The 14,819-nt window shown below is 39.9% G+C and overlaps 1 protein-coding gene across 1 annotated transcript in view; it reads left to right on the plus strand.

Moving 5' to 3' along the window:
• The first annotated feature begins 6,091 nt into the window (after window positions 1-6,091).
• Window positions 6,092-14,819, plus strand: part of AGO3 (argonaute RISC catalytic component 3) — a 132,175-nt gene continuing 123,447 nt past the window's right edge. Inside the window, exon 1 of the mRNA XM_055402949.2 lies at window positions 6,092-6,247. Within this exon, the coding sequence (XP_055258924.1) occupies window positions 6,229-6,247 (19 nt within the window). The 5' untranslated portion in view covers window positions 6,092-6,228. The remainder of the gene's footprint in view (window positions 6,248-14,819) is intronic.

Here is a 14,819-nt window from a genome sequence, read left to right on the forward strand (position 1 = left end):
GTGCGGTCTCTCTCTCTCTTTTTTTTTTCTTAGCAAACCGTTGGGATTAATTATGTCTCTGATAGATTTTACATTAGAATAATAGATTGTGAGAAGAGCAGAATTATCACTTTCTAAAGGAGTGAAGTGGGTAAAACAAATCCCAGAGTGTTGAACCTGCCGATTATATGTAATCATCTCACAGGGTTTCCATTTATTCTTCATTCAGCAAAAATGTAAAGCACTGTGTCTAGCAGTTTTGTTGGGGAGTAAGAAGGCACAATTCAAAAATGAGGAAAACAGTGTTTCTGTCCTTAAGGAGCTTAAAAAGTTTGGTTGGGGATATGAGTAGCCAAATGGTTCTTTGTTACCAGTTAGATTATGAGGACTGGGAAGAAGGCTATAAGGCTGCAGCAATGAAGATAGAAAGGAAAAAGCAAATAGGAGAGACACTCAGGACGTAAAATTAATAGGACTCAATGGATGATGGAATGGGAAGAAAGAAGTAGAGGCTAATATCCACTTGGCTGGAGCAAGTGAGTATGTTGGGACATTCCTCTAAGCCAAGATTGGGAGAAAGGGAGACCATAGAAGGAAGGTGGTGAATTTTGTGAAGAAAGACCATTAGCCTTTTATAGACTGAGTTTTGAGGTTCCCAGGTTTCCAGTAAACATTTATATTTTGGTGCTCAGGGAAGACTCCAAAACTGCAGTTACAGATATGAGATTCATAATCATAGAGATAGTAGTTAAAGGCATAGGAATGAACAGGATGGCTTAGGAAAGAGTAGGGCAAGAGAAACCTAGTGTACAACTCTAGGAAACAAGAGATCAGGAAATAGAACCTAAGATGACTGTCAGATCACTCGTAGATAGCTTGTATGGTTTTGACTGACTTAATGAGGTGGGAGAGTAGTGAGGAGAGTGGAATAGGATTCAACAACGACGTGATTAACAGCAGGAAAACTTTTGCGGTGAGGGGGAGGGTATTATTTTCTACTTATTTTACCATCCTTCACTCCATCTTCTCTGGGATCCTGTAACTATTTGGTCATTCTCCAGTTTTTCTTGAAAATGAGCATTGGAAAACCTAACTTAAATCAGGCTAAGACTGAGACTTCCAAGCTGTTCACAGCCACCACCACTACCTCCACCTCCAGCTTCCTCCTATCCTCAGGAGATACTTGTAAAACAATAAAATAAACAAACCTAATTTTGTTCCTATCCAGTGTCCTAGATCGTATTCCAGTGCACTTGGTAGCACTTAGCAGCTTGCTCTATTTTATCTTATGACTTGTTTTCCCCAGAGCCTGTGAACTCCTAGCCACAGAAACGACGACTCTTTTTTTTCCTCTCAGGGCCATAGTGTATATCAGGAGGGGTCAGTATTTATGACTAGGATTGAAATGAGCTAGAAATCTGTGATTCTTGAGTACAGAGGGGAGACTCAAGAAGTGATATTGAGTCTGCAGGATGGACTCAGCATTCCTGAATCTTCAGGTAAGCAGAAACTTTGAACCAGATTGTCATCACCTTTTCTCACTCACTCTAGCCTTGAGGGTCTGTGATTTTATGCCTTAAGTTCTTGGTGCAGTTATCAAGCATGTAAGTTCAGCATTCCTCCCTGGTACTCCTAGAGCATTGGTTATTTCTGTGTACTGGGAGAAGATGGCACAGGGAAGGATTCTGGCACAGGGCCCAGTGAGAAATTTCAGTGGCAGCTAGAACGTACAAAAGCGGGCCTCTCATTCCTCTGGAGGCCAAGTGTTGTGGACTTCAAATTGCAGTGCCAACCTGTGGCTACCCCTGCCAGATTCTCTTGGAAGCAAGCCAGCCAAACCCATGGTTCTTTTCTGCAGCATGGAGTAGTGAGGTTGGTTGGAGTTGAAGAGCAAATTGGAACACGTAGGAAATGTTTCCCAGTTGAAACAAGACTTAAACTTAAGACCATTAATGAAGTAGCAAGTGTTTAGCAGAGTAAATGAGAAGATGATCATTATACCACATTTTGACCATAAATTTCATTGCCATAAACGATTGATGTTAAAAAAATGTTCAGGATTTGGCTGATGGTTGCTACTCAGGTGTTGCTAGCACCCGTGGATATCCCTTTTCAGGAGTGGTTGAGCAGCCTTCCCTCTGTTCTTTCAGTTGGCAGAATGTACTGTAGCACTTTTCTGTCACTACAGTCAAGTGCCTTTAAGATAGACTGAGGTTGTATATTTGTTGGGTATCACTTGGCTTAACAGACCCCAGAATCACAGAGTAGGTTTGGCAGCTAAAGGAAAGGGTTTTATAGTGCAAAAAGAAGAATATTTTCAAGTTCTGAGCCTGGGGCATCCTCAGACTACTGGCTATACTGCTTGAATGTGAAGTAGCTTTGAATTGGAAAATCAGCTCTGTTTTTGATCCTAGCTTTCAAGATTTTTATTCCTTTGGCGATAAGCTGAGGAAACCTTGCAGGCTTAGACAGTGCACAGAGCATGACAGAAGCACTCTTTTTTTTTTTTTTTTTTTGACAGAAGCACTCTTAAAGCAGCAATGTGAAGTAGCTGGAAAAGTGGACTTGCTGAGGATGAGGTGTATTTGGAAGCTCTCCATTTAAGTACCATAACTACCTTCCCAGGGTACCAGATTAGGCTTACCCTGCAGGAACCCACTGTCCTCTTACTCTGGACTGTAGCAGCTTCACCACTATCCTCTTGGCAGTGTCTTTTGGGGACAAAGAAATTTTGAGGAACCTTTCTAGGAACCTTCCTCACCTTCCATAGGCAAGGAGCTATCCTTATAAAAAAGGCAGGTTTTGGGGTTGTTGAATGGAGGTGAATTGGAAAAGGAATAGGAAGTGGGTACTTTGAAGTACTTGGTCAGGTGTTTTGTACAGTATCCTTTATAATTTGGTTGCATCTTCACAGCATTCACATGAAGTAATTTATCTGTTACCTTCAACTGCATGTAACAGTACCTGATTAAATTGGTTTAAATAAGGAAACTATCACATGACAAGAAATGCTGATTTATGTGGCTCTAAGGTTGGATATTTCAATGGCTCAGTAATAATACCAACATAACAGATTCTTGCTCTGCTATCCTTTGTGTTATCTTATCCTCATGTTTGTTCACCTCAAAATCCCAAGACTGCTTGTATAATTCCAGGAAGGAAATGCTGACAGGACAAAGTCTAGCAGAAGAGGGAGTAATTTTTCCCAGTGTTTCATTTTAAAGAAAGGAAATCCCTGGAAGCCCCAACAGATCTGGCCTAATGTCTCATCTGCTAGAAATGGGTCATCTTTCCACTGTTCTGTCACTGGCAAAGCAAATGAGATCATTCATCATGAGTGGCTTAGATTAATTCCAAGTTATCTTATGAGTCATGTGAATTAAAAAGACAAGTTGTGTTTGCTAGGCAAGAAGGGATAAGGACTGCCGGTTAGGCGTCCAGCAGTGTTGTGTGTAGGTGAGCTGGTTTTTACAGATGAGGAATGTGATGTTCAGAGAGGTGACTAGCAAAAGCCTTCGGTGTCAGTTCTGACTGTCCCTAAAGCCAGTATGTTTTATATTGTGTTCTGCTGCAGTACAGAGTAACTTACTTCGTGCTGCGTAAAAACTGCTTATCTAGAAGAGATTTCAAGTGTCAAGCCCGTTCAAGAGGAAAGGATACTACCCAGTTCTTTCCTCATTGATTTTTTTTTCTAGCAACTTTCAGAGGGCACCGATTTCTTTGCCCCCGAGATTTCTGTACTATTTTAGTTCTTCCTCTGAGAGCAGCCAGTACCACAAGGGATGAGGGCAGAGTTACCATTCTTGAAGCTCACTTATTTCTCTCTTTGTCCACCTGCCCAACAAATATTGATGGGATGCTGCTATGTACCAGGCACTGGAACTGTTCTAGGCACTGGGGCTATGACAATTAGGATACACAAAAACCTGCACTATGCCCTTAAGAGACTCATTTGGGAATAAGGTTATCCAGAACTAGGAAATGCGTGTGGTTGGGAAAGCCTCATACAGTTTGGCTTTTGGCAGAATCATTCAAACTTTTTTGCCTTCCTACATCCTGATATTACAGTTCATGAGCCTTTGCTATGAACTCACATGTGAGGTCCCTAGATAACAGTAGATGGGAAAGTATTATTGACATTTATTATATTGGACTGAATTAGAAGGTCCAGATCCTGTTACATCCATGTCAACAAAGAATACAGTGGCCCGCTTCCAGGGTTCATCACTGTGTTTATTCTAGGAGACACCCAAGAGACCTGCAGTCATTTAGGGAGCCAGTTGTAGGGATTTGAGGGTGTGAAAGGCTGTTGCAAAAGAGTTGGTATTAATCCCCGTTAAATGTTGCTAAGCACTTGTGTATAGTGGATTGAAAATAACTTTTAGAAACTAGTGACATCTGATAATGTAAAATCCAGGGAATTTTCAGTGAAAGGGCTAAGGATGAGAAGGAAGAAGTGAGGCAGAATTGGAGTTAGATGTGGGCTTGAATCCCGTCCATTTATTGTCTGCTGTATAGTAGATGCATCTAATAAGTGCTTTGAAATAACTAATAAATACCTTCACTAACATTTAGGGAGGATTTTCTCAGTGCTTTATGCCCATTCCCTAACTTCACAACTGAGGAAACTGAAGCCCAGAGGCTCAAGTAACTGATCTGAAGCCCCATAGTGATTGGGAGGGCACTAAAGATATGATGAAAGTGAAAGTTGCTCAGTCCTGTCGGACTCTGCAACCCCATGGCCTGTCCAGTCCATGGAATTCTCCAGGCCAGAATACTGGAATGGATAGCCTTTCCCTTCTCCAGGATATCTTTTTCCTTTTCCTCTTTGTCCCAGGGTTTATTTATTTATTTATTTTGATTATTAACAGTCTAAACGTTGCTGATACTAGGGACAGGGAAAGATCATTAATCATTTCTCAACCTGAATGAAATAGTTATCATTTCTGTAAGGCAACAAACACTAATGGGCTGCACAACAGTAAACAAGTTGCAGACTGGGAGAGGGTTTGTTAAGGAAATATTGTAGTAGTATACAGGAAGGCCTCACCATATGTCCAGGAAAGGCATCTGAAATGACTCTCTTTGAGTTATGAAGAGCGATTGGCGGGCACAGGGGATGGGGTAAGCCTGAGAAAGGAGAGGGCGCCTGGTCAAGAAAATTCAAGTGTAATAGAGAAGCGCTTTGCCCAGTGTGGGGTAAGCAGGCCACGGTAGCTGTAGCGTAATGATGAGGAAGAGTCTCGCTTGAAGGGAAAGGCAGGTAACCTCACTTTAGGCCTCTAGCTTGGCCCCGGAATGGAGTTTGGGCGTTAGTGTGACCAGGCGTTATTAAAGAGTTTTTAACATGGAAATTATTCGATCTGACGTTTTTGTCATCTTTTCTCGAGTTAGATTGTACGAGAAATATTGTCCCCAGAAATTGTCAAAACAACTACAAATGTGGAGTCACTCGACCGCCTGCAGTGGAGGGGGCTCGTGGGGTGGTCCCAACTGGGCGTGGCGGGAGGGCCTCAAGAAGAAGGTGGGACCTCTCCCCAAGACAAGATCAGTCTGGGGCGCTCACAGCTCCTGCACCTCAAACCAGCCAAACTCCAAGGAGGCTCTCGTCCAGGTTAGCGAGGCCGCCCTCCACGACTGCGCCTCTGGCCGGCACGGCCCTGCACCGGGGCGGCGGGAGGAGTCCAGCACCTTGGGGTTGTCTCCGGCCGGCACGGCCGGGTCCGGTTCGCCGTCCCGGGTCGCACGCCGCCGCGGTCGCCGCAGACTCCGCCCAGGCTCGGCGCCCGCGGCGCGGCACGTCCCCTGCGTCCACCGCGCCGGCCGCGCCCGCACCGACGTCGCGCCCGAGCGGTCGGGGCGGAGAGGCGAGGCCTGGACGTCTGGCGAGCCCGCGCGGCGGAACTGACGCCAGCGGGCTTCCGGGGGCGGCCCCCGGGGAGGTCGGCGGCGGCGCCGCAGTCGTGGAGGGGCAGTGGGCGCGTAAGCGGCCGTGGGCGACGCAAGTTCCGCACAGAGCTCTTCCCCTCTCGCCTCACGCTTCTTCCTCTCTCCTAGTCGCGCGCTGCCTCCCGACGGCCGCTCGTCCTGACCGGAGCTTTCGGCGTGCGGTGGCTGAGGAGAAGCCGTCACCACCCCGTCTCGGGGCCGAGTCAGGGCTCCTGTCGCGCCGCGCCGCCCCCTGCGCCGCCTCCTTGCCCTCAGTGGCGGGCGCCCTTCTCGCTCGAAGCACTCCCCCCAGCTCCATGAATGGAAATCGGCTCCGCAGGTGAGTGAGTCGAGTCGCCGGTCCGTCCGGTGGGGGCAGGCAGCCCCAGAGCATCCTCGCCCCCGGCGCCCCGGCCCGGGCGCGCGAGCTCTGCGCCGTGCCCCCGCCGCCCCCCGCCCAGCCCTTCCTCCGCCTCCCCGCAGCCCCGCCGCAGTTCCCCGGGGCCCCGGAGTCGGCGACGCTGCGGGGAGGGGGCGCCGCTCTAGCGATGGAAGTTTGCGATTCCTTAGGCGGTCTTACTCTCTTCCCTTCGGAGTCTAGAAGGGTTTGCCATCGTTTTCGTTATTCCAGTTGAAGATATAACGGGTGTGTGTCCTTTACCTGTGTAGTGTGTCCCGTAGAGACAGTGGGTGGCCAGCTTTCTCCCTTATCTGTCTCAAGGTAGTTGTGAAGATACATTAAGATAACAGATGAGAATTGAATTTGAAATAGATGTTAGTGCAACGTCAAATGCAAGATGGCATTTCTTCCATCCCTGAGTTCTCGTCTGATGTTCGTGGCAGCTTGGTATACAGTTCCTGAGTATCTTGGAAATGTCATATCAGCCTGGATCACTGCATATGTGAGGAGGTAGATCTTAAAATTGCTGACTATATATGTATTTGTTCCTTTTTATTCCCTAGAGAATCGGCTGTCATATTCTTGAAAATTTAGGATTTAAGAAAACTGCTTCTCTCCTTGGGAAAAAAATGATAGTGTTGAGAAAAAAATTGCAACATGAGCAATGCTTATATTTAAAAAAAGAAAAAGCACTCTTTGTGGTCTGTAATTAGTTGAAGGACATAAAGTAGGTGTTACATAACAGTTTGCTTTCCAAATGATCATATTTGGTATGTTAAATTTGGAAGTATGCTTCATCCAGTCACAGATTTATAAAGTAATTTTGAAAATATAAAGTGGTTGGTGTCTTCTTACTAATAATACCAAAAGTCCCTGAATTTCATATCGCATTTGTCAATTGATGAGGCAACTGAATATGAGATAAGAAAAGCTTACATGAGAAACCAGTGACATAATGACAATAAAAATTTTGTTGGCTATGTTAAGGAGTATAATTGTCAAGTAGATGCGAAAAACAGAAGTTGTAGAGAGGGACTGGGGAGAAGGGTTTATTACTATTTTATGGAGTTTTCTCTAATCAATATCTACCATTTCTCTTTTGCATGCTCCATCTTTTTTTTTTTCCTTTTCATGTCTTCTTGAAAAGGGAAAGTTTGTCTAGACTGTGAAGAGGTTTACTCTGGTTTGATCAGTGATTAGTATATTTCCAAAACTGTCCTCTCTTTGTTTTTCAGTTTTCTAATACAGTATTTAGGGAATGTGATGATTTGGGAGATATACATAATTTTTACATAATTGTTCATTGTTAAGCTTGGAGAACAAGCATGGAATTTAAATACTTCCTTAATTATTCTAAATCTCAAAAAAAAAAAGAATTTAAAAATTTAAGGTTTTCTTCTTTTTCATCATTGGGTTTTTCAAATGAAATTACTCCCAAATACACAAACAACATTTTAGAAAATACTTCTGAAGTCAAATGACCTAGCCAGTGGATCCAACTTGCCAAGTATGATTCAGTAAATTCTCCTATGAACTCTTGAGCTATAGATAAGTTTTACTTCTTGCATGGGCCATTGCTGAAATATATACCCATTTAACTGTCTTCACATCTGTGGAGGTATAATTAGATTTATCAGCCATATAGTTGGACATCTTGGAACACAAAGGTTATTCTTCAGTGCAGTTTATACATGATTGACTGTAATTTAATAAGATAAAGTATAATTTTTAAGAGTGTCATCATCAAAAACAGAATTTTCATTCTTCCTGAGACTTTTTTCATGTAATTGTTATGCTGCATGTGAAATTAAAAGCATAGTTGGGAAAAATGTACAACAAAGTTTAAAATCAAGTTTGACAGATGTATATTTTTTTGAAAATTTTAGATGCATATATTCTCTGATAGTCTATTGAGTCAGTGTTGGATCTTGGCTCTCCAATTCTAAGTTTTTCTTTTTTGTTGAGATTCTCAGGAATTGACTTATGGCAAAATGTATTGAATTCTAGTTGTTAGGTGGATACATAGAAAACTTAAATTTATTTACATGAAAGGACTTCAGATATCAATTCTATATATGTGCTGCTTAGTGAATGTTCTTCACTAACACTTAATATTTGTCTATTCTTCTTTAAGGCATATAGTATTTTAAGTGATTTTTTAAAGGGTGTCCTGTACAATGTACTGACATAGTGCTGTGTGAACTCTGATTTAACCAAAAAGCTGCCAGGCACAATTGGTTTTTAAATAATGATAATAGTTTGACATCTGTGCGTAGGACTCCTGAGTTAGGGAACTTCTGATGAAACTCTTTTATGCTTTAATTACAGCTGGTCTAAGATTGTATATGTTATATTTTCATTCCAAATGAAGTGGGAATAAAAGAAGTAGAAATGTTCATTGAGATAACAGTTCTCCTGGGTAGCTATTTTTTAGGACTGCACTATTCTAGTCTGTATTTTTAGGTAAAATCAGACCAGTGTTGAAGGCATAGAGAGTTGGAAGAAAAACATTTTCTGTTATCTTAAATGAATAATACAAAGTAGTTTGGTAGTTGTTTTATACAATCTTGCAGAAGTGAATAGACTGTGTTTCTTAGTTATATTCTTGATTTCCTGTTTGAATGTAGTTGTTTTAGGACTCTGCATTTCTTATGTAATAAAAATCAAGAAAAGTCATTTGAGAACAAATTTCAAAGGATATAAAGGAAGCTAAGTTTGAATAAGATGAATAAAAGTTGTGGATTCAAAGTACTGAAATATACAATGCCATTAGGTTCTCAGTTTAGTATTTCTTTAATTGCTTGGGAAATGTTTTTATTGTTATATGGATTTTCTCACTTGTAGAGTTTTGTCTTGAAGAAGATAAAATGCTGCTCTGTGTAGAGGCAATATGGAAAAGTTTAGCCAGTGCTGCTTTGAAGTGGCCATTGTAATGTTTTTTCCCTAGTATTTGCTGCTCTTGACTGCTATTGGGAGTTATAAAAATGTACAAGATTATTTTGATTTTTGTTTTAGAATTTAATTCCTCTGACAGTGATGGAACACCCTGAGGGAATACTGAAAAGGAAACAAGAAACAACTGTTTTCTTCTAAACAAAGACTTAAAAGTAAGGGGGGTGGGAAACATATGAAATCTTCAAATGTAATCCAGTTGACATGATAAGACTTTAAAAAATTATCCTTGATTTCATCACCTTGGTATAATCACTCTTTAAAGTTTTAAACCAAATTCCAAGTTAATAAATGTGTTAAAGATTTTTTTTTAGCTGAGTAATTTAGGAAAGTGGTTGGAATAAATAAAATGGTTTCTAAATGCTGTTTTTGCTCCTTCAGAGAATTGTATGTAATAATTTGATAATTTAGACTTAATTTATTATTTTCCAGTGGGAACATTACATTTGTTTGTTTCTATATGCCTGATCCGATAGTATGCAGAGAGGCCAGAGGCCCTGTAAAGGGGACATTTCTGGAAAAGTTCTCTGTTGTATATGGAAAAACCCTGCCTCAGGATAAAATTCTTGTCAAATTGTCATAATCTTGGGTTCTAATTGAATACTATGTTATTTTAAATCACAGCCATCTTTCTTCACATTGGGTTCATAGTCTTAAGTAAAATATTTGAGGATCTCCCTGAAAGATGAATTAAATATTTCATAATCTGAAACAAAGTTGTAGTCTTGTAAAGCAAGTATACCCCAACAAAATTTTTTAGAAAAGAAAAAAAAAGAGGGCTGCCTCGTCATGTTACATAGTTGAAAGTCATTAAATAATTATATGAATCTGGAAAAAGAAAGTAACATGTTTTCTCTTATAATATTTAAAACTAGGATCTTAACTAATTTATGTGTAGTTTTGTTTTGTTTTAATGGATTGGGAGGAAAAGACAAGTGATCTGTTTTCAGGAAGGTAAAACTAAAAAGATAATTTATTTAAGAAAAGTGTTCCTTCCAAACCTGTGTAGTCTTGGTTTGTTGGGATGAACAGCATTCACCAGACATTCCTGCTTCTCATTCAGTTGTCTGGGATACTCAATAGACCCTCATTCTTGGCTCGTTAACAAAACAGATGTGAGAAAGAATATTGTGTGGTGTTTCAACCATAGTGGTTGTGCTGTTAGGATACATGAACAGCCTTTCTGTGTTTGGAGTTTCTGTAGTTTTCTGCCATTATCTGTGTTTTTAATATTAATGACTTTCGTTGGCTACCCATTGCTTAAAAAAAAAAAAGACTGCTGAGAGCAAAATCTTGTCAAAAAAATGATGCTTTCTCTTATATCTTAAATGTGGGCTCTTTGTGATTTGGTTGCAATAAAATATTATATACATTAATCTAGAATGTTAGTTTAATGAAATCATAGGGAAGAATTCTTTGTTTTATATCAGCCAGTTTTTTCTGCATTATTTCTAAATTATTGAGTTCTTGAGAAATCAGAATATATCTATAGAATATAGACATGAGATATTTGTGTAGTTTTCATTTTTGCAAGAAAATGTTCTCAATTGTAGGCTTACATAATGCTCCTTTTGAGTCATTACCAATATTTGATGTTTTAACTGATTTCTAAATCTAACAGCAGAAGTTCAGTAGTGTATCTCTGAATTTTAAAAAAGTTGAAGAATAGATTGCAAAATAGTCTTGTATCTTAGCAGTGAAGTCCTTTTGTTTGAAGAAACTTCTAGCTTCTGAATTGGGACTTGCTATCTATCTGTATATTTGACGTAAAATTACCCAGATTTTTCTAAATTTTTGCTTGGGTGATAATAAGTTTTTCTAAAGTTACCCAAACTTTAATTATAAACTAAATCTCAAGGCATTTCCATAGTGCATTGACTGCATGTTTTCTGAAGTGGCGGAGGGCATGGTGGGGGAATGTCTTTGAAAAAATGGTTCCCCATATGGCATCTGAGAAATTTAACCCTGAACAGTCTGAATGTTCTAGAGTGCTGATTTAGCTACAGTGAATATAGTAAATGTAATCTGATATAGTACACTGTGTTTGTACAGGTTCATTGAAAAAATAGGTAGAATTAGTAGACAGGAAGTTACTAAAATCTCATGCCTTGTGGATTTAACTAGTAAACAGACATTTAATTATGTCAAGTTTTGAAGTCAACGCAATATATTTATTTTTTCAAAACAAAAATAGAAAATTTTTCCTGATTGTAAAAATATATGTTTATTCTTTTTTAAAAAGCAAACAGTATAGGAAAATCTAGAATATAAATGAAAATAATATGATCTCATAATCCAGAGAAAACCATTGTTAATTTTTTCTTGTATATTTTCTTATATGTCTATCCATCATCATATTAATTGTTTTTACCCTACTTTTTCTACTCAGTTATGTATCATGGATATTTTTTCCTTATCATTACTTATATCTATGTAGCAATATAATTTTTATTAATGTATAGCATTTAATTTTAAATTTTTATTATTACTTTTTGCCATGCCATTTGGCTTATGGGTTCATAGTTCCTGGACCAGGGATTGAACCTTTGGCAGTAAAAGCACAGTCTTAACCAATGGACCACCAAGGAATTCTAGCATTTAACTTTATATTATTAGTCAGTCTTAACTGATGGTGTTTAGATTTTTTTCCATTTTTAAAATAAAATTTTAACTGAAACTTTGGTAAGTATCCTAATATACGCATCTTTGTATGGTGGTCCAGTGATTGCTTTAGGATAAATTCCTAGAAGTAGAATTGTTAAAATGAAGTATCCCATGAATATGGAAGTAAGAGTTTGATAATTATGGATTTTCATTGGGAACTCTTACTTCCATATTCATGGGATACTTCATTTTAACAATTCTGCTTCTAGGAATTTATCATAATAGGCTATAATTGATTTTGATTTGTTCATTGCTTATTTTTTGTTGTTGTTGTTTTTCATTGCTTATTTTTCATCAGTCATATTTGCTGTAGGCTGTAATTTAGCTTTGGATTCACAAGTTCAGTTCAGTTCAGTCGCTCAGTCGTGTCCGACTCTCCGTGACCCCATGAATCACAGCACGCCAGGCCTCCCTGTCCATCACCAACTCCCGGAGTTCACTCAAACTCATGTCCACAGAGTCGGTGATGCCATCCAGCCATCTCATTCTCAGTCGTCCCCTTCTCCTCCCGCCCCCAACCTTTCCCAGCATCAGAGTCTTTTCCAGTGAGTCAACTCGTCGCATGAGGTGGCCAAAGTATTGCAGTTTCAGCTTTAGCATCAGTCCTTCCAATGAACACCCAGGATTGATCTCCTTTAGAATGGACTGGTTGGATCTCCTTGCAGTCCAAGGGACTCTCAAGAGTCTTCTCCAACACCACAGTTCGAAAGCATCAATTCTTTGGCGATCAGCTTTCTTCACAGTCCAACTCTCACATCCATACATGACCACGGGAAAAACCATAGCCTTGACTAGACGGACCTTTGTTGGCAAAGTAATGTCTCTGCTTTTTAATATACTATCTAGGTTGGTCATAACTTTCCTTCCAAGGAGCAAGCGTCTTTTAATTTCATGGCTGCAATCAGCATCTGCAGTGATTTTGGAGCCCCAAAAAATAAAGTCTGACACTGTTTCCACTGTTTTTCCATCTATTTCCCATGAAGTGATGGGACCAGATGCCATGATCTTTGTTTTCTGAATGTTGAGCTTCAAGCCAACCTTTTCACTCCTCTTTCACTTTCATCAAGAGGCTTTTGAGTTCCTCTTCACTTTCTGCCATAAGGGTAGTGTCATCTGCATATCTGAGGTTATTGATATTTCTCCCAGCAATCTTGATTCCAGCTTGTGCTTCTTCCAGCCCAGCATTCCTCATGATGTGCTCTGCATATAAGTTAAATAAGCAAGGTGACAATATACAGCCTTGATGTACTCCTTTTCCTATTTGGAACCAGCCTGTTGTTCCATGTCCAGTTCTAACTGTTGCTTCCTGACCTGCATACAGGTTTCTCAAGAGGCAGGTCAGGTGTTCTGGTATTCCCATCTTTTTCAGAATGTTCCACAGTTTATTGTGATCCACACAGTCAAAGGCTTTGGCATAGTCAATGAAGCAGAAATAGATGTTTTTCTGGAACTCTCTTGCTTTCTCCATGATCCAGCGGATGTTGGCAATTTGATCTCTGGTGCCTCTGCCTTTTCTAAAACCTGCTTGAACATCTGGGAGTTCACGGTTCACATATTGCTGAAGCCTGGCTTGGAGAATTTTGAGCATGACTTTACTAGCGTGTGAGATGAGTGCAATTGTGCGGTAGTTTGAGCATTCTTTGGCATTTCCTTTCTTTGGGATTGGAATGAAGACTGACCTTTCCCAGTCCTGTGGCCACTGCTGAGTTTTCCAAATTTGCTGGCATATTGAGTGCAGCACTTTCACAGCATCATCTTTCAAGATTTGAAATAGCTCAACTGGAATTCCATCACCTCCACTAGCTTTGTTTGTAGTGATGCTTTCTAAGGCCCACTTGACTTCACATTCCAAGATGTCTGGCTCTAGGTCAGTGATCACGTTATCGTGACTATCTTGGTCGTGAAGATCTTTTTTGTACAGTTCTTCCGTGTATTCTTGCCACCTCTTCTTAATATCTTCTGCTTCTGTTAGGTCCATACCATTTCTGTCCTTTATCGAGCCCATCTTTGCATGGAATCTCTAATTTTCTTGAAGAGATCTCTTGTTTTTCCTATTCTGTTGTTTTCCTCTATTTCTTTGCATTGATCGCTGAGGAAGGCTTTCTTATTTCTCCTTGCTATTCTTTGGAACTCTGCATTCAGATGCTTATATCTTTCCTTTTCTCCTTTGCTTTTCGCTTAGAACGTGTTAAATTCTTAGGTCAGTGAACGCCACACACGTATGCTTTGAAAATGTGTAGTTTGAGGTTCATGTGGTTAGTTGTTATTTGGCCAGTACTTGATATAGCTACCAAAGAAAAGTTTGGGGTAGAGATTCCTGACAGTGCTCTTTATGTCTATGTAATTATATTTTCAACTCTAGTGGACAATATATGTGTTTGTTAAATAACTAAAATATGGTTCAGTGGAAGTTTCATTTATTGTGTTGACAGAATTACTTCTTCCATTAATATACATTAACTTTTTAATACTTTGATGATTTTATGGTCAATAGAGTTCTGTTGCATTGCTTATTCATGAAACAGAATTTTTATTTTTACCAGTTTGTATAAAAAGTATCAGCAAAATAATGATAATGGAGAATAAAATTGACAGTAATATAGTGTAGAAAGCATGGATTTTGGAGACAAATCCTGGTTCTCAAATTAACATAATGATGATGTGCCATTGCAGGTTCATCTGTTGTAACAAAGGTAACTCTCTGGTGTGGGGATATTGATAGTTGGGGAGGCTGTGCATACGTGGGGGTAGGAGGCATATGGGCCATCTCTGCCTTCTGCTCAGTTTTACTGTGAACACACAACTACTCTAAAAAAATAAAGTCTGTTAAAAGGAATTAGCTGTGATTTGGGGTAGTACATTTAATCTTCCTTAACCTTAATTTCCTGATCTGTAT

Source organism: Moschus berezovskii, chromosome 4 (genome assembly GCF_049115385.1).
Source record: "Moschus berezovskii isolate FMDL1 chromosome 4, NW_MosBer_1.0, whole genome shotgun sequence".
In the NCBI taxonomy this organism is placed as follows: Eukaryota; Metazoa; Chordata; class Mammalia; order Artiodactyla; family Moschidae; genus Moschus; species Moschus berezovskii.